The sequence below is a fragment of the Pyrgilauda ruficollis genome, unplaced genomic scaffold, assembly GCF_017590135.1.
Source record: "Pyrgilauda ruficollis isolate IOZ18807 unplaced genomic scaffold, ASM1759013v1 scaffold122, whole genome shotgun sequence".
Lineage (NCBI taxonomy): Eukaryota > Metazoa > Chordata > Aves > Passeriformes > Passeridae > Pyrgilauda > Pyrgilauda ruficollis.
The window spans coordinates 827665-846336 of record NW_024510544.1 but is presented as its reverse complement, the minus strand read 5'-3'; the positions used below and the strand labels follow the sequence as shown (position 1 = coordinate 846336).

The window sequence follows — 18672 nt, the reverse complement described above, 5'->3', positions numbered from 1 at the left end:
GGCTCAGCGGGAGCTCCTGGGGACAGGGGGCTGCAGGGGCTTGCAAAGAAGGTATTTTCCTTCTCAGGGAAGAAGCAGGACACCTGGTTCATTGTGGACCCCAAGTCAGGGGAGAAGCAGACCACCCTCTCAACAGAGGCCTGGGATGGTCTGTGCCCGTCCAGCCCCTTGCTCTACATCGGACGGACCCGTAAGTGCCCCCACCGACCACCTGGTGACAGGAGGGGGGCACTGGAGGTGACCTAGTGCCCTGCTCCTGTCCCCAGAGTACGTCATCACCATGTATGACACCAAGTCACGGGAGCTGCGCTGGAATGCCACCTTCTCCGAGTACTCTGCCCCGCTCTGCGAGGAGTCCTACCACTACAGTGAGTGAACTGCAGCAGCCAAGGGAGCCGTGGCAGTCATGGCACCCAGCTCCCCAGTGCCCACTCACAGCAGGACTCTGGCTGTGCAGAGGCCTGGGGTGACAGTGCCAGGGCCAGCAGGTCCCAGCTGTGCCCAGTGCTGGGGAGAACAGGCAGCAGCCCATGGCCAGTGGCAGGACTGGGGGTGACCAGAGGAGACACAGCCCTCATCCCTCTTGCTCTCTCCAGAAATGGCACACTTGGCCTCAAGCGGGGACGGGCTGGTGGTGACCCTGGACAAGGAGAGCGGGGAGGTCCTGTGGGCACAGAACTACGGCTCACCTGTGGTTGGCATCTACCTGTGGCACCAGGACAGCCTGCGCCGCCTCCCCCACCTCAACCTGGCCATGGAGACCCTGCGCTATCTGACCTTCCAGTCACAGGACATCCATGTCCTCAAGTGGAGCTACCAGTCCGTCAAGGACTTCGCTGCCACCAAGACCCAGCTGCTGTACGTGGTTCCTGAGCGGTGGCAGTCAGTGGCATTCATGTTCTCTGTGCTTAGCCATCCGTGAGGGATGGAAGGTGATGCTTGTCCTTGCCCTGCAGGCCGGCGCTCTACGTGGGAAAGCACACGACCAGTTTCTACGCCGTGACCTCCCTGGTGCACGGCAGCGTGGCTCTGGTGGTGAGTGTCCCCCTGCCCCGCTGGAGCCACCACGGCACGTCCAGCCGCCTGGTGCCCCACGAGCTGCCACGTCCCCAGCCCCAGGGCATCACGCTGGCCAGGATCGACGGCCCCACCACGGACGACGTGACCATGAGGGAGTCCGGGGAGTGCGAGATCATGCCCAGCACGGACGTCAAGTACCCGCAGGGCAGCATTGCCTCACCTCCCAACCAGTGGCTCCTCATAGGTGCGGAGCCGTGGTAGGCACAGACTCACCCATGTCCTGGCTCCCAGGTGGTGCCTGGAGGGGAGCACCCCGAGCTGCTGCTGTGCTTTAGGGGCAGTAGGCCAACCTGCTCTGCCCAGTGGGGTGAATGGGATTAAGGCTGTGTCACCTCGGGCTGTGGTGGTGCTGGTTTGGGATTCCTTTCAGCTCCTCCTTGTCCCTTCCTTCTTGGGACTCTTTTCAGTCCCTCCTTGTCCCCTCCCCAAGAGTGACTGCCAGACACCCCGTGCAGGGGTGGGCAGGGACCCTTTGAAGCAGGGCTCACATTTACCCATGAGAAGCAACCCCCCTACTCCAGGAGAGCCAGGGCTGCTGGCAAGGGATGGATGCTGAAACCAAGATGTGAACTGAGGGTTGTCTCTGTTCCCCTCCTGCCACAGGGCACCATGAGCTGCCTCCTTTGGTCCACACCACGATGCTGCGAGCCTTCCCAGAGAACCTGAGGAAAACCACGGAAACCATCATCCCCAGGGCTCCTCCCACCAGGACCGTGTTTGACGATGTGAGTGGTGAAGGCTGCTGGCTCACTGAAGGGTCTGTGCTGCTTGGGGTGCAGTGGGTCCCCAGCACGGGACAGGACAGGAAGGAAGTCCCAAACCCAAGTGCCCTGAGGGCTGTGCCTCACCCAGCCCTGGGTGTGTGTTGCAGTTCCTGGCCCCGAGCAGCCCGGAGGAGCCAGCTGTCCGCAGCGAGCAGCAGCTCCAGCCAGACCCCACGCCGGGGGAGCAGGTGGAGGTGTACCCCGAGTCTGGCACCTGGGACCTGGTGATGGCTGGCGTTGGCACGGCTCTGCTGGGCGGGGGAATCCTGGTCCTGCTGCTCACAGTGAGTGCTGGTGGTGGGGGGAGAGGGAGAGCGGAGCCGACGCCCCAGCGTGGCTCCAGGCTCTGAGTATTCCCATGTTTTTGTTCCAGAAACTGCAGCGGCAGCATGTGGCCCAGCAGCAGCAGCTGGAGGAGCAGATACAGCTCCTGCAGCAGCAGCAGGAGATGCTGCGCTCCGGCCGAGTCTCCAGGGAGGGCGTCCCTGAGGAGCCCAGGGAGCTGGAGCTGAGCCAGGGCAGGGCCTCAGAGCTCTCACAGAGCTCCAGCCCCTCTGCCTCCCTGAAGGACTCAGCTAACGGGACAGTCAGCCCAGAGCCAGCTGTCCCAGGGGCTGAGGAAGGTGGGTGCAGGGGGAATTTCTGTCCAGAAATGCCAGCACCCAGAGCAGGTGCAGGGATGCCCTCAGAGGAGAGGGCTGCAGCCCAGCTGGGATGGGAAAAGGTGCCAGATCTGCTGCTGGATAAGCGTAGGCTACATAAGAGTAGTAGGGCCCAAGAAATGGCCAAATGAAATGGTTCTGTCCTCTATACAGAACTAATGCTTGGAGGCTGGAAGGTGGCTGTCTTCTCTCCATTGCAGATGCAGAACCAGACCTGGTTGTAGTTGGGAAAGTTTCTTTTAACCCCAAGGATGTGCTGGGCCATGGAGCTGGAGGAACCTTTGTCTTCAGGTGGGTGACACTGGGTGCCTGCCCCACTCTGCTCCCTTTCTCCCTGCGAGGCACAGGGATAGCGACAAGGCAGCTCAGGGTGGTGGCCACTGGTTCAGGGACTTTTGAGAACTCACTCCCTTCATCTTCTTCTGGTCTCATCCCACCCATCCTGGAGCTGGGCTCGTGGCCCTTGTTGACCAGGCACTGGGTGCACAGGGCAGGTCCCCCTTGCAGCCCCTCCCTGCCTGCCTGTACCTGCTCTGGCCCCTTGCACGCTTCCTAGGCTCTGGCTGAGCCCCTTTTCCAGCACTGAACACAGAAAAAGTGAGGGATGTCATTTTCCTACAAAATTGAGACCCTCCATTTCTCAGCTTACACTGGGCAGATCTCTTCCTGTCGGTGATGTGACGAGGCTTTGGGGTGCAGCAGAGTGACCTGTGCTGGGGAGCCTGTGCGTGAGCGTGGCTGGGCCCTGCTGCACACGGACACTCCGGGGGCTCTCTGCACAGGGGGCACTTCGAGGGCCGCAGGGTGGCCGTGAAGCGTCTCCTGCCCGAGTGTGTCCACCTGCTGGACCGCGAGGTGCAGCTGCTCCGGGAGTCGGACGAGCACCCCCACGTCGTCCGCTACTTCTGCACGGAGAGGGACCGGCAGTTCCACTACATCGCCATCGAGCTGTGCTCCGCCACGCTGCAGCTGGTGAGCCGGCCACAGGGCTGCTGCTGCGGCCCTGGGAGCCCTGCCAACACCATCTTGGGCACAGACAGCCTCTGCAGGGGCTCCTCTCCGTCACCCCCCATCACGCTGGGGTGGGGTGTCTCTCCAGCCAGTAAATCAGGCTTAGTTCCTCTCCTCCTGTGTGGTTCCAGTACGTGGAGAGCCCCAGCTTTGAGCGCCGTGGGCTGGACCCGGTGTCCGTGCTGCGTCAGACCATGTCCGGGCTGGCCCACCTGCACTCCCTCAGCATCGGTGAGGACCAGCAGTCCCCTCTCCACCCTCTCCTCGGCGGATGCTGCAGGGTTTGGGCAGTGTCTGCTGGGGTTTGGGCAGTAGCTCTGGGGGTCAGCAGCACATGGGGCTGTGGCAGAGCCCTGTTTGCTCCAGCCCTGCCAGGTGACGCCACACCCTGTCACTTGCAGTGCACCGTGACCTGAAGCCCTGTAACATCCTCATCTCTGTCCCGAACCGCCACGGGCAGATCCGTGCCGTCATCTCTGACTTTGGCCTTTGCAAGAAGCTTCAGGGGGGACGACAGAGCTTCAGCCTCCGCTCCGGGATCCCCGGCACTGAGGGCTGGATCGCGCCCGAGGTGCTGCAGGAGGCCCCGAAGGAGAACCCTGTCAGTGAGCCGTGGCCTCCCCTGCCCTGGGTGCTCCTTGGGCCCATTGTGGCAGTGTCCCCATGCTGGCACTGGCCTCAGGTCACACTGCTGGGGTGCACAATTAAGATGAGAGCTCCATGAGCCAGAGCCAGCCCAGACACAGGCGCTGTGCTCCTTGCCAGGGCTGTCCCCGTCCCCTGCCCTTGCAGGACTGTGCCCAGCTGTGTTCAGCACAGGTGTCTCATTAGGCTCCATTAGTCCTCAGAAATTCAGGGTGGGGGGGTTGGAGAGGCTGAGGGATGCTGCCAAGGTCACGCTTCTCCTCTCTTCAGAATTGGGGATCTCATTCCCACTGGGAGCAGCTGCTGCACTGATCCTGGGCTGTGCTGGGGCTCATGCTGGTGTCCATTTGCCTGCTGGTGGGACACCAGCAGTCCCTCCATGTCTGTTGGGCTGTGGAGTCCTGAATTCTGGTGTGCCTCTGGAAACCCCTTCTCTCTTGGGGACCTGGCGTGATGGGGCTCCCTGACGCAGGTAGCAGAGCAGGAGTCCCATGTGATGCATTTTCCAGCAGCTCTGCAGCCACTGACCAATTGTCCACATGAAAGGACAGAAAAGTGGGAGGTAAAGGTTTCCTCGCCTTTGCCTGAGGGTCCCACGTGCCCCCTGTGTTTTGCAGACCAGTGCTGTGGACATCTTCTCAGCCGGGTGCATCTTCTACTACGTGGTGTCGGGGGGACAGCACCCCTTTGGGGACAGCCTGCGGCGCCAGGCCAACATCCTGGCAGGCTCCTACCAGCTGAGCTGCCTGCAGGAGGAGGCTCACGGTGAGACCCTTCCCCAGTGGCACAGCACTGTGGGGAGGCTCTGGGCTGAGGGCAGTTCCTGCTCCTGGAGCAGGGGCGAGCTCTCTGCTGTTTTGCTTCACCCCCCAGACAAACTCGTTGCGAGGGAGCTGATTGTGGCGATGATCAGCTCCGAGCCCCAGCGCCGGCCCTCGGCCCCCGTGGTCCTTGTGCATCCCTTTTTCTGGAGTCAGGAGAAGCAGCTGCAGTTCTTCCAGGTGAGCCTCTGCTGTCCCACTGGCAGTGAACACAGGTATACACTGAAAAACATGCTGGGAATGGCTTTGTTTAGGTCAACATGCAGGGTTTGGGCAGTGTTTAGGTCAACATGCTTATTGTGAGCTACTCTTAGGAGGGGTGGAGGGGTCTCTGGGTCTCTGTCCCACCTCGTGCAGAGCAAGGGCAGTGCCATACCCACCTCTTGGGCACATAGGATGTCAGTGACCGTGTGGAGAAGGAGCCAGCCGAGGGGCCCATCGTCTCAGCCCTGGAATCGGGGGGACGGGCGGTGGTGAGGACCAACTGGAGGATGCACATCTCCCTCCCGCTGCAGATGGGTGAGCATGGAGGGGCCAGGCTCATCATGGGGTCCAGTGAAGCAGGTAGGGACTGGGGCTCCAGGGGCTGGTGCTTTTACTGGCCAGCAGGCACCTGCTTGTGCCCAGGAGCCAAAAAGCAGGGCAGGTGAAGGTGGCAGCCCTTCCTTGGGAGGCCACAGTGCAGCAGGGCTGGGGCTGGCACTATGGGGCATGTGGCAGCCCCCAGCCCCGCTGTGTCCCCCCTCAATCTGTGTCTCTCCTGTTGCCCCCAGACCTGAGGAAGTTCCGCACCTACAAGGGGGGGTCAGTGCGTGACCTGCTGCGGGCCATGAGGAACAAGGTACGGGCACCCAGCTGCCCTTGGCCCTGCCACCTCCACTGTCCCCGTCCTCTCTCACCTCACCCTCTCTCCTGCAGAAGCACCACTACCACGAGCTGCCGGCCGATGTGCGGCTGGCCCTGGGCTCCGTCCCCGAGGGCTTCATGCAGTACTTCACCTCCCGCTTCCCGCGGCTGCTGCTGCACACGCACGGAGCCATGCGGGTCTGTGCCCACGAGCGCATCTTCCACTCCTACTACTGCCAGGGCCTGAGGGGCGACGGCGCCTGAGGGCCTTCATGGCTGAGGGACGCAGGTCATGGCCGAGGGCCGCGGGTCATGGCTGAGGGGCGACGGTGCCTGAGGGCCGTGGGTCATGGCTGAGGGGTGACGGCGCCTGAGGGCCGCGGGTCATGGCTGAGGGCCATGGGTCATGGCTGAGGGGCGACAGCGCCTGAGGGCCGCAGGTCATGACTGAGGGCTTCAGGTCATGGCTGAGGGACGCAGGTCATGGCTGAGGGGTGACGGCGCCTGAGGGCCGTGGGTCATGGCTGAGGGCCATGGGTTGTGCCCAAGGGCCGTGGGTCATGGCTGAGGGGCGACGGTGCCCAAGGGCCACGGGTCATGGCTGAGGGCCGCAGGTCATGGCTGAGCGGCGATGGTGCCTGCTGGAGGTCATGGCTGAGGGCTGTGGCCACTGCTCCCCGCCCGGGCCCTCTCTCGGTGTCCTGCTGCCGGGCCAAGCGAGGGCACGAGGCAACAGAGGTATCACAGTCAGACTCAGGTGTGAAGGCATTTGGGTCAGAAAACAAAGACATCTCAGGTGGACGAAGTGATTGGAGAAGAAAGAGGAAAACACGTTGTGTTTTCACAGCGGGGCCCTGGCACAGCGATGCCCTCAGGCTGCCGTCGGCCCCAGGGGACATCCCCCAGGGACTGGAAGCTTTGTCCCGCTTTGTGCCGTGGGTTCTCTCCTGTGCCAGGGGACACAGCTCCTTGAGCACACCAGGCCCCCAGTCCTGACACTGGAGCTGCCCCTCAGCCCCAGCGGGGCTGTGCTCCCCAGGCCAGGCTGAGCAGCCACCCTGGGGCTGGGACCCGGGCTGTGAGGGCACAGCCCCGCCATGAAGGTGTGGATCTCAGCTGGGCTCAGAACAGGGGGTTCTCCCTTAGGGTCCCCAGCAGCCTGTACCTGTGCCAGGCCTGGTGGCACTGCAGTATGGAACAGTTGCCCCTGGGATCCTTCCCTCAAAGACAGGCCAATGCCTGCAGCTCCCCCAGCCTCTCCTGCTGCCCAGGGCGGGTGTCCCATGAGTGCTTTGGTTCATGGCATCCCCATGGGCACGTGTTCCCTGCTAGCCAGCCTCCAACACCAACTGAGCCCATGGGCACAGAGAGCCCCACAACAAAGCTCCTCTGTGGAACAGCAATAATTTTGTATAGTCTGATTCCTGTGTGTGCTGGGGTGTGGGATTTTGTTACACAGGTAACAGGGTTTGTACCAAGTTTATTTTCAGAATATATTTATACAAAATGTTATAAAAATTTAAAAATAAAAACAAAAAAGCTGGTCCTGCTTAAAAACAAACTGGCCTGAGGGCACCTCTGGCTTGTGCTGATTCTTTAGCAATCATTCGTCATGGAACCAAGGAAGAGGCAAGCCCAGCCCAGGGCTGTCAGTAAGGGTAAGAGGATGCCTCATTCAGAGGGGAAGCCAGAGAGCTGCTGCCTCCTCTCTCAGTAAGGCAAAGGGAAGTGAAACAGCCTGGATGCTGTGTCAAACAATCTTTATTCAAGTTATGCAATATACAAAAGTTGAGGTTTCATGGAGTTTCAGTATTAAAAGGCCGATTGCTCAAATCTCACCCTGGGTTTGTTCAATACCTTACCTGAGCTTCTACCAGAGGAAACGAAGCCCAGAGCACGGGCACAGCCATGTACGGACACCTCACGTGCCAGCTCTGCTCTCTCAAGAGCAGGCCCAGGCACCTCAAATGAGAGGACTGGTTTGGAGCTGGGCTTTTGGCTTTGGGAAATTAGAAAAACAGACTAGGTAGGGAATTAAAAAATACACTTTTTTATGAGCAGGAAGCAAGAAACCTTTGGGCACCAGTCAGTAAACAACACCATTCCCACAGCAGCAGGGGCTTCCTTGTGGCAACGAGCCCATACCCAGGAATGGGAACCCAGCTGGGCCACGGGAGGGAAGCTGCCAGACCTCTCCCTCCACAGCTGCGCAATTTGGCACAGATGTTGAGTCCAGCAAGAACAAGGTCTAAGAGGAAGATTTCGCCCGGCCCGAGCCAGACTTGGAGCTGAGGAGCTTCTCCACCATGGTGCGGGCGTAGCGCAGGCGGCTGGCCAGCTCCCGGCAGCAGCCGTGCTCCTCGATCAGGCTCAGCTTGTACGTGCGGAAGTCCCGTTTCTCATCTATGTATGTGACAGCAGCCATGAGAGGGCACAGGATGACCTTGGTGTGGTCCTGCGGGGAAGAGAACACACGCTCACTGAGCACTGTGCTCCTTGGGGCAGCATTTCCTCCGGATGAGCCATCTCGGCAGCACCCGGAGCGTGTGACAAGGTCCCTCTGTAGAATTCCTTCAGAGCGCAGCAAAGGGCAACAGCTGGCTGCAGCAGCCAGCATGCTGCTCCAGAGCATAGCCCCTCGTGAGTGAGGAGAGTCTGGGGGCTTTAGGTACCAGCACAGACAGCTCCCAGTGCCTGGCTCCCTGGGCAAAGCCTTGGTTCAGCTCATCCCCTCCTGCCACTGTCCAAGCAGCACCACATGCAGCCGGAGCCACTGCCCTGCAAAGAGCCTCACCTGGAAGAAGTTGATCTGCACAGTGCCGTTGCTGAGGTGCAGGATGATGGCACTGCGGGTCCGGAACCAGGTGCACAGGTAGGGCAGTCGGGCCAGCTCGTCCCCTTCCCGTGGCGTGATGTTCGCCCCCGCCTTCAGCAAGTGCTCGCTCATGTAATTCCGGAAGTACTTCAGTAGTGTTATCTGCACAAGGGATGGGCTCTGAGGGGCTGAGGGTGACCCCAGGCACGGGGGGCAGAGCACAGGGACTGCCATCACAGTCCCAGACCCTCCTTACATCTTTCAGAGCTTGAGGTGTCACAGCAAAAACTTGTGGAAATCCTCAAATTTAACTCTGACCATGACACAACAGACTCGCTTTGCTGAACACTTGGGTACATCCAAGTGATGTGAGCGCTTAAAATTTCTGTGCAACTGCTCATAAATGAGCCTCAGATAGCAGTTAGAGCTGCTAGTGTCTGTCCTTGGGCCCCCATGTCACCAGCTGGAGGAAGCCTGCAAAGTGCCAGTGGCCTCCAATAAATGTTTCTCCCTGGAACCCATCCTGCCATCAAAGCCTAAGGGTGGCAGGAGTTTCACCACCCCCCAGCCAGGGCTCCTGTCCCCAGGACTGACCTTCTTGTTGAGGGCAGAGGGGTAGGACCTCACAGTGAAGTAGGACTCGGTGTTGTTCTGCTCAATGTACTGCAGGTTGTCCCCATCGTTGTACATGATGAGCCGAGTAGAGTCATTGAAGAGAACCCCAACGCTGTTGTCACAGAGCTGGTAACCTGCCCAGAAGGGACCCCATGAGACCTCCAATCTCAGGGGACTGCCAAGTACCAAGGCAGATGGTTTATCACCCAGGGGCTCCCTAACAGCCCCCCCCACAAGGCCCTGCCAGGTCTCCTCTTTGGGAAGGTCTGGCTGGCACTTTTCCACCTCTGGATTTGTCATCTCCTTTATTGCATCAGCTGCTTCAAAAACAGCCTCTGCTGCCACCGTGGATCTCTGTGCAGGCTGGGGAGAGCTGGGTCACCTCATGCACAGACACTATTGTCCACGTTAAAGTGGCCAGGATGATGGTGAGTGACCACTGCTCTGGATTCCGGGGGTATTTGGTAAGATTCCTGGCAGTGGTCTTGGACACACACACTGGAATATGGTGATTAAAAACCCCAGGCCTAGGAAATGCCCCAACCCAGGCTTCTCCCAGCCCCCTCAGGCACCAGGAAAGCCTGAAGCATTGCCACCCATAGCATTTACCGAGTCCGTATTTATCCGAGTAGTCCACCCATTTGCTAACCCAGAAGATGGGAATGCAGGCTGGGTCCTCAGCTTCTTCTGCAGGAAGAAAGCAGCTTGTTAGGAGACATTTCCCACAGGCTGTGCACCCCACGAGCCCGTGGGCTGCCCCAGGCTCACCTTGCCTCACTGCTACTCTCTCGGAGGGCTTGGCTGCGTTGACTGCAGTCAGCTGCTGCAACATGTCAGCCAGGTGGCAACTGACAGCATCTCCCATCTCCCGCAGCCCCGCCGCTTCCTCCTTGTCCGGCAAGGGCTCCTGGGCAGGGCTGTCCAGTCCTGGGCCAGACAGAGAACAGTGTGAGGCGTTGCCAGGGCGAGGTTTCCAAAGGCACCAGACTTACACCCTACCCCAGGTACAGGCAACACCTGACACACAGAACGGCTCATGTTGGACGGGAGCAGGGTAATTCCAGAGCACAGGGCACAGGATGTGTCCAGAGGATTCTGGAACATCTCCAGTGAGGGAGACTCCACACACCCTCTCTAGGCAATCTGTTCAGTGCTTAGGCACTGCACAGGAGAGAAGGTCTTCCTCACATTCTGGTGGAACTTCCATGTGTCAGCTTGAGCCCCTTACAGAGCTGAAGCAAACGCAGTGCTTCACCTGGGCAGAGCAGGGAGAGCCCCCTCACCCACAAATGCTCTGAGCTTCCCTAAGGATCAGGAGAAGATGAGAGGGAGGCTCACTGAAGGATGTGGATGCTGCTGCAGCCCGGGTGGGCTCTGCCTGGCCCTGCAGCCCCTGGTGGGCTCGGCCCTGCCCAGCCCCACCTGGGCACCCACGGGTACCTTTATTGAGCGCGGTCAGCGGCTTGCGCCCGCCGAGCTCCATGCTGCTGGGAGCCAGGGAGAAGCGGGGCGCGATGGTGAGGCAGCTGGTGGGCAGGCGGCTGGGGAGGTAGCCCGAGGTGAAGAACTCGTCATTCAGCAGCTCGTCGATGGTCGGGCGCGTGGCAGGGTCCGACCTCAGCATCTTCTGGATGAGGTTTGCGGCCACAGGGTTGATGTGCTGAGGGACAGGCAGAGTTTAGAGACGGTCAGGGGACAACGTGTGCTAGTGACAAATGAACAGGGTTTGCAGCCCAGGGAAGCTCCACCTGGAGCAGAGCCCCAGTGCTGCATCAGGCAAGCAGGACACAAGGCTGGGGAAGCAGAATTGGGTAGCCCAGAGAACGGGCTCCTAACAGCACCCAAAGCCTGAGGTCAAATGACTTGAGCAACACCAACTCATCAGCAGTGGGGTGAGCTGGGGACGTGGCCCAGGCCTCATGGACTTGCCCATGTCCATTCACCCCCACACACCAACAGCCCAGCTCAGATTTTTGCTGGACTAGGGGGCAGGGAGCTGCTGGCTCCCCACAAGGCTCACACCACCCCAGCCTGAACCAGCCCCCCAGCACTGAGAGCCCCTGCCCTGCTATGGGAGAGCCCACGGAGTGCCAGACACAGAGGCTGCAGCAGAAGGCTCACCAAGCTCACTGTGAGCCAAACAGAAGCTCCACAGGAAGCAGCATACCTTGGGAATGGTGTACTCATTCTTCTTGATCCGGATGTACGTATCCTTTAGACAAGAAGTCTCAAACGGCGGTTTCCCCACCAGAAGAGTGTACCTGGGCATTCCCAGACAAAAGGGTGTCAGTTTGGCAAAAGAGACTCAGATTGTGCATAGGAATGACCATGTCCTAAGCACAGCCAGGGGCTTTCCTGGCAGAGGGAACACACTTAGCATTGGACACACTGACAGCTATGTGTATTGTGCCTGGATCCTTTCCCTAGAAAGGGAAACTGGAATCTAGCACCCTGCAGGGAAAGTTTCAGTTGGGGAAGGTCGGGAGCTGCCTGGCAGCAGGACTCAACACTGTGGGGACAGTGACCTGGAGCTCTAGATCACACTGAAGCTCAGAGGGGCCAAGGAGACCAGAACCACAAGGATTCCCCATGCCCACGGCCTCTGAAAGGCAGTTTGACTCACATGATGCAGCCTATGGACCAGATGTCCACCTCGAAGCTGTGCCCCTTCTTGCCCAGCACCTCTGGGGCGATGTAGTTGGGTGTCCCACACAGGGTCTTCTTGCGCTCCCCATCGTACTCTACCTTGGTGGCCAGGCCAAAGTCACCTGGAGGGACAGGGAGACGGGATGTGACCAAGATGCCCTGGTCGGCTGGTCCCTGGGCTGGGGTCCCTGCCACTTACCGATCTTCACCTCCATGTCGTCGCTGAGGAAGAGGTTGCCCAGCTTGAGGTCGCGGTGGATGACGCGGTGGCTGTGCAGGTACTGGCAGCCCAGGATGGTCTGCCGCAGGTAGTACCGCACCTCGGGCTCGCTCAGCGCCTTCCGCCGCTTGTGCAGCTCCAGCAGCGACTGTGGGGGACGGTCGGTCAGAACCGGGGAGGGGGTTGCGGGACAAGGACGAGCTCAGTAGGGCAGGACGCGGGGAAGGGGACAGTCCGTACCCGGGGACACCGACACCCGCCCCCCGGCCCCTCACCCTGCGGCGGCACAGCTCCAGCACGACGTAGACAAAGTCGTCGTCCTCGAAGAAGCCCTGGAAGCCGACGACGTGGCGGTGGGAGAGGCTGCGGTGGATGGCGATCTCCATGGACATCTTCTCCTTCTGGTGCGGCTTCACCAGCAGCGACTTGGGCACCACCTTGCCCGCGAACACCTCGCGGCTCTCGGCCTCGGCCAGCTCGTAGCACCGCGCGAAGCCGCCCTTGCCCAGGAACCGCCCGCGCACGAAGCTGCGCCGGGTGCGCGGGTCCACGAGCACCTTCGGCACCTCCTTGCCCGCCGCTGCTGCCGCCGCCGCCGCCGCCCGGGCCGGCTCCGCCAGCGCCGCCGGCCGCGCCGCCTTCCCGCCCGGCGCGCTCATGCTGTGTCCGCGCTCGGGCACCGCCGGGCCCCGGCTCCCTGCACCCAAACAGCGGCTGCCGGGCGAGCGGCGGCTCCCGGTGCAGCAGTGGGTGCCGGTGCCTGCACCGGTGTAGCTGGGGGTCTCGGTACCGATGGAGCTGGGGGTGCCGAGTCCCTGTACCGGCGGGTCCTGGTGCCGGTGCAGCGGGGGGTCTCGGTACCGGTGGAGCTGGGGGTGCCGAGTCCCTGTGCCGGCGGGTCGCTGTGCCGGTGCGGCGGCGGCCCGGGCTGAGCTCGGCCGCTCTCTCTCTCGCTCGGTCCGGCCGCGATTCAAAGGCGGCGCCGGGGCCGTTACCGCGCGCGGCCGCTCCCCATTGGCCGCACGATTTAAAATCCACGCGGCGCGCGGGGCACCATGGGAGCCGAGACAGGCACGCACCCCGCGGGGGCGGGGCCGGGAGCGCTTGGACACGCCCCCACGGCGCCCGCGGTGTGCGCGTGCGCCGGCGGCCGTTGGCTGCAGCCGCGCGCGCTCCCGCCGGCCCCCACACACACACGCGAGGCGCGCTCCCGCTGCCCGAGCGCGGCCCCGCAGGACCCCCGAGCGCGGGCACGAGGCGCTCCGCCAAGGACATTCCCCTGGGATTTGCAGCCGGCGTGGATCTTCCCGGGAGAGGCACTGCGGCGGCACCGCCCGCTCCCGGGCCTTCCGTGTCCTGCCGGTTCCCAGCGGTAGGCAGGAACCGGCCTTGGGCCGGTTTTTATAACACAGACACCCCCACGCTGCTGCCCGTCGGGTGACAGTGTGGCAGTTCCGAGGGGCTGTCCCTGACCTCAGTGCCCCTGTGCCCCTCACCGCAGGGCCCCCCACGCCAGGGTCTGCAGCACTCCCGGCGCTGGCTCCTGGGCCCCCCTTGCCAGGAGAAGTGACCGTGGGATGCGCCCACGCCTGAACTCCAGCACCAGTGACAAGTGACCCACGAGCACACAGCAGCAGCGCCTCAGCCCAGGCTCGCTGCTCCCAGGCACGCTCGGCGCCATGCGCTGAGGGCATTAACGTGCTTTGCCTCCTTTCCCCATCAGCAGAAGCTGTTTCTTTCAGCGCTGGCTAGCACAGCACAGATGTTAGTGGCCAGCGTACACCGTGCATTTGCCAGGTGGGTTGAGCCGATGCCTCTGGCCGAGCCTCACCCACAGGCATGGGCCATCCGTGCCAGGGTGTCCTGGAGAGCCCAGTGCATGGACAGGGCCAGGAGCCCTGCAGGTCACCAGAGCCACAGCTCAAGTGCCATTCCCACCACAGAGCTGGATCGTCCCGGGGCATTCTGCTGCCCACACCGCAGGCACGTCCCCACTGGCCTGGTGCCTGAGAGACCTCCCCACACAGCCCTGGCAGGCCCCTCACTCCTCACCCCGAGCCACCAGCAGCACAGGCAGGGAGGGTGTGCTCCCAGGGACCCTGAACCTCCTCAAATCCAGCAGCACACCCTGCCCGTCCCGGTCAGCAACGCCGAGCAAAGCACACAGGGATCAATGAAGCCACACAGCAACTTGGGGTTAGAAGTGCTCAGTGTTTGTACAGATTCCTGACAGAAGACATTCCCCTCCCTGTAGGACATGCTTCCCCACTCCTGCAGCTCCTTGGGCTACAGACACAGCCTCCTGTGTCATGTTACTGCACCATGCTGGATGGAAGGCAGCCTGCAGAGCTGGGACACTGACACTCCATCTTCCCAGAACTGGCAGAGGCGGAGAGCTGAGCCCAGGTCAGAGGGACGCTTCAGAGGCAGGAGGAGAAAGTGGCCAGTGTAAGGAATGTTAACAATGCTGGGTGTTAGGGATCCTCAGTGGTGGCTTGGTTTTAGGCCCTGCCAGAGGCCACCTTAACAAAGACAACAAAAGAGGTTTTAATTAAGGCAGAAGAGTCAGCTCAGACAGCTAGAAGGAAGAGCAGGCCAAGAAACATGTTATTGCAGTGTCACATCCCCTCATGCACTACAGCTCTGCTCTCAGGTAGCGGTGGAAACTCATCACTCAGACTTTTGCAGCTGCCATCCCACTCCCAAACTCATATGCCCTCTCCCACTCCTCTGCCATCCCGCTCCCAAACTCATATCCCTTCTCCCACTCCTCTCCCTGCTGCTGTGGCTGCTGATCAAGCGATCCCAGTGAAACACATGATGTGGTGTCGAAACTTTGAGGTGACAACACAGCAACACAGCACAGACACCCCACTCCTGGCAGACACTGCCAGAGACACCCTGGAGCAAAGCAATGCTCTGAACTCCTGACTTGCAGGAAATCTCACAAGAAGCCCCAAACCTGTCTGTGACAGAGGAGGCCTCTCGGGCCCCTCAGAGGGAGCAAGCAGCCGTTTCACGCTGCACTACATGTTGTAATGCACAGGACAGCCAGAACAGCCTGTAGCAGTCACACAACAAGGGACCGTGGCTCATGCCCAAGCACAACAGGAACCTCAGTCTAGTTTGATTTGAAGAGTCACGAGTCACTTGAACAACTGAAGAGGCTTTAATTTATGTACAGTAAAAATACAAACCAGTCAGTGGTTTTACATGGGATGCACAGCAGCTACTACACATGTTAGTACTCACAGGGCTATTTGCTACTAAGGTGAATCAGCATTTGCTACACAGATCAGCTGAGGCTCCGGGGCTGCTCATCCACAGCCACACACCTCATACGTGTCCAGGCCCCAGCTGCTACACTAAACACACAGGAGCACCAGTTTAAACCCTAGAGCTGGACTATGCTAAGCTTTAACAGAGCACAACCAGAGCAGGCAGACTGGTGTGCAGCCACTTGTCTGTACTCAGGTACACACGCATCAGATGCCTCCAACTTTCAGAGCTGCTCTCAGCAAGAACTATTCATGCTCTACTACCTGTCCAAAATGAAATCTTCACTCTTTCTAAGAAGTCTGAGTGTCATTCTTAAGTTTCATAATGCAGAAAAGCACAGAAGAGCTTTCTGCAAACGCAGACACTGGGTAATAAATGGGAACATTTGCAGCAGTCTCTCACTTTTAATTACCCACTTTCTGCTGCACTGAATTCTGTGAGTGACATGGCAATCCTCTTTTCAAAGGCCTTTGGCTCTTTAAGGTCTGTGATGTTCAGGAAGTGACACTGACCCCAAGAACACTAGCCCTGAGGGGTGAGAGCACAGGACTGAGTTCAGTCTGCTTCAGGAGGTAAAAGCTAAGGAACATCCTGTCAGGCACAGAAAGACAGTGTCAGTGTCAGCCAAAACTCCTAAAGCCAACAGCAGGATGATGTACCCCGGGAGAGAATCCCAGGGAGAAAAGGAAGAGGCCAGGCACCTCACATGCAGGCCCATGGGCAGCAAGTATTGTGCCAAAGGAAAGGCTGGGTCTAATGAACCCTGCTAAGTGCCCAGAGCACAGCCAGAACAGCCCTGCTGGGATGGAGACTGCGCCTAGCAAACCTAAGCCTAGCTTTGTGTTAGGACAGAACTGAGCAGACAGTGTCAGCCCTGCCTCGCTCCCCAGCTGCTGCCCCAAGCAGGCGTTCAGCTTTCCAGCTCCAGAACATTCAGTGGCACAACTCAGACAACGTGGAATGGAGTACACGGGACGAGCACACAGAGTCTGAACAGCACACAGCAGCTTTCAGCAGGGACTGCTCGGCCAGGCCAGCTGAGGCACACGCAGAGGTGCTCAGGGCTCTGGCCTCACTGGACAGCAGCCCCCTGCCCACCCCCAGAACGCTCCTGTGTGCCTGAGACACGGCAAATGGGCTACTAGACCTGAGTGAGTGGCAAGAACTTCTGGTAATAGCTCTTGGTGACGTCAATCATGAGTTCCTGGGTGCATTCCGGGAGCTCCCCAGAGAAGAGTCCTGGAAGAAGAACAGCAGCACGGCATCAGTCATCGTGTACCACCTGTGCACCATGCACCAGAACAGGCAGTTTCACAAGTTAAACTGTTACTTTTCAGTGCAGCAAGTAACCAACACCTTTATTTTTAGGCACTAAATGCTAATGGGCACCTTTGTTACAGAAATCCCATTTAAAATAAGAATATCTATGTTATCTGCAGTTTTGTGCAAGGGAAGGTAGAGGAAGCATACCTGGGCAGCCCGAGAAGACAGTGAAAGGTGGAACTACGGTTTCGGGAGGGAGTACTGTGTTGTCTAAGATTTTGCAGCAGTCTTTCAAAACACATCTACGTCCCTAAAACAGAGAACAGGACAAGTTTATACTCACAACACTATAAACATGAGGTTTTCTTATTATTACTGATATGTTACCTAAATTTCAAGACTAATTGCTCAAAACATATCCTTTATAAGAGATCACAGGAATAAATCTTTACCCTGACTGAATGCTCCTCCCAACAGAATTAACTTTTCTTTTTGAGGAAAAATGTCTGCCTGCTTTCAGCTAGCACAGGTACAACTGGACATTAACACGTCAATGCTCAAACTGGCACAAAAAACCTGAGTCAAGCAGTACCAGCAAGGCCTTCTCCACCTCAGCACAGAGTAGCCTTGACTATTTGGTCTTATTTACACAGAAACACAATTCCACTTGCACTCTGTGGCCAGGCTGCCTTCCCCAGACAATCCCACTAGCCACAGGGACAGCACTTGGGATGGATTTTGCAGCCAGCAGCAGCTGAACACACTGTCCTCAGAAAAGTCAACCTGAAAGCTCAGCTTCCTGCAGAGAAGGACGAGGAGCAGGAAGGAACAGCACAGAGACAGTGAGCCTGCTCCAGCCAGCTGGTGCAGACACCTCTCAGCCGCTGTCACAAGGAGTTCACAAGCACCCAGGAGTGCAGAGAAAATACAGAAATGGCACTCACAATGACACAGTTCTTGCCTATGTGCACATAGGAGCCGATCTGGGCCGCGTTGACAACACAGTCCTCTTCTATGAAGACATGGTCACCAATGTGCAGAGGGAAGAAAGCCACCCTGCAACAGGAGAGCATCTGTATGTGTCCAACAAACAAACTGACACCGCCAGACCCAGAACCACCCTGTGGAGTCTCCTGTCCCCAGATGGATTAACAGAGGTGGATCTGGTGCTAAGGGAGACAGAACAGTTTTTGGGCTCCTCCTCTTTAAAGGATGGCCCAAATGAGAAGGAAGATTCTGTGAATAAACACACAGAAACTGAAACATGCTCTTCACTTTGCTATTCTAATCTATCCTTTCCATCCAACAGAGGGTTGGAACACCAACCCTCAAGGCACAGCTCAGCATCTGAGGAAAAAGCAGGTTTGAGAGACGTATCTCTGCAAGCTGCTGCAAAAGGAACAGAGTTCTCTGAACACAAGACTCGGTCAAGCTGACAGATTTTCCAGGTATGTCCCTAAAGGAAGGGGCCTCCTACCCTTTGCTGAACTTCTTGAAGGGTGGCCTGATGACGCTGCGGCTCTTCACCACGCAGTGCCGTCCCACCCGCACGTTGGCCAGGTCCCCGCGGATGATGCAGTCGTTCATGACGATGGTCTGCAGAAGGACACACAGGTAAACCCGCTCCCTCTGCCGCCTGCCGTGACACTTAGTACACTAACTCACGCCGAGGCCTGGCCGCTCCAGCAAGATTCCCTTGCTTTAGGGACGAGTCTTTCAGTCAAAAGAGAAGTGACAACAAAGCAAAAGTGCAGGAGGTTGGAGCCGCCAGCTGCGCTCCTGGTCGTGCCAGTGAGCACTACAGAGCCAGGCGGAGGCACAGAACAGGGCGGTGCTGCTCACCTTGCCGTTGAGGACGATGTTCTGGCTGCCGCACAGCACGGACTGCCGGCTCACCTTGTTGCCGGAGGCCTGCGGGGAGAACGGGCGGTCACGGCGGGTGTGCCGGGCCCCGCCGCCCCCCGGCGAGCCCGGCTGGGCCCCGCGGCCCCCCGAGCCCCGTGCC

General features: G+C 59.3%; 3 protein-coding genes across 3 annotated transcripts; 1 reads left to right on the top strand and 2 right to left on the bottom strand.

Annotated features, from left to right (window-relative positions):
* The first annotated feature begins 807 nt into the window (after window positions 1–807).
* Window positions 808–6164, top strand: ERN2 (endoplasmic reticulum to nucleus signaling 2). Its single transcript, XM_041490328.1, has 14 exons — window positions 808–858; window positions 957–1035; window positions 1684–1805; window positions 1952–2128; window positions 2218–2467; window positions 2707–2797; window positions 3289–3478; window positions 3649–3748; window positions 3919–4118; window positions 4780–4927; window positions 5036–5163; window positions 5379–5502; window positions 5757–5824; window positions 5902–6164. Exons 3-14 carry the CDS (start codon window positions 1719–1721, stop codon window positions 6091–6093), a joined length of 1755 nt encoding a protein of 584 aa, XP_041346262.1. The 5' UTR covers window positions 808–858; window positions 957–1035; window positions 1684–1718; the 3' UTR covers window positions 6094–6164.
* A 92-nt stretch (window positions 6165–6256) lies between these two features.
* PLK1 (polo like kinase 1) lies at window positions 6257–13641 on the bottom strand. Its single transcript, XM_041490325.1, has 10 exons — window positions 12401–13641; window positions 12105–12273; window positions 11883–12027; window positions 11427–11520; window positions 10700–10919; window positions 10028–10186; window positions 9869–9946; window positions 9239–9393; window positions 8624–8806; window positions 6257–8284 (listed from the first exon to the last, which is right to left on the bottom strand). The coding sequence occupies exons 1-10, from the start codon at window positions 12782–12784 to the stop codon at window positions 8078–8080; spliced, it is 1794 nt and encodes a 597-aa protein (XP_041346259.1). The 5' UTR covers window positions 12785–13641; the 3' UTR covers window positions 6257–8077.
* Window positions 13642–14316: 675 nt separating this feature from the next.
* Window positions 14317–18659, bottom strand: DCTN5 (dynactin subunit 5; the record flags this gene model as incomplete). Its single annotated transcript, XM_041490302.1, has 6 exons — window positions 14317–14647; window positions 16552–16643; window positions 16875–16977; window positions 17612–17723; window positions 18145–18263; window positions 18510–18659. Coding segments are annotated over 6 exons (597 nt in total), but the record flags the coding sequence as incomplete, so codon positions are not given.
* Between the last annotated feature and the right edge of the window lie 13 nt (window positions 18660–18672).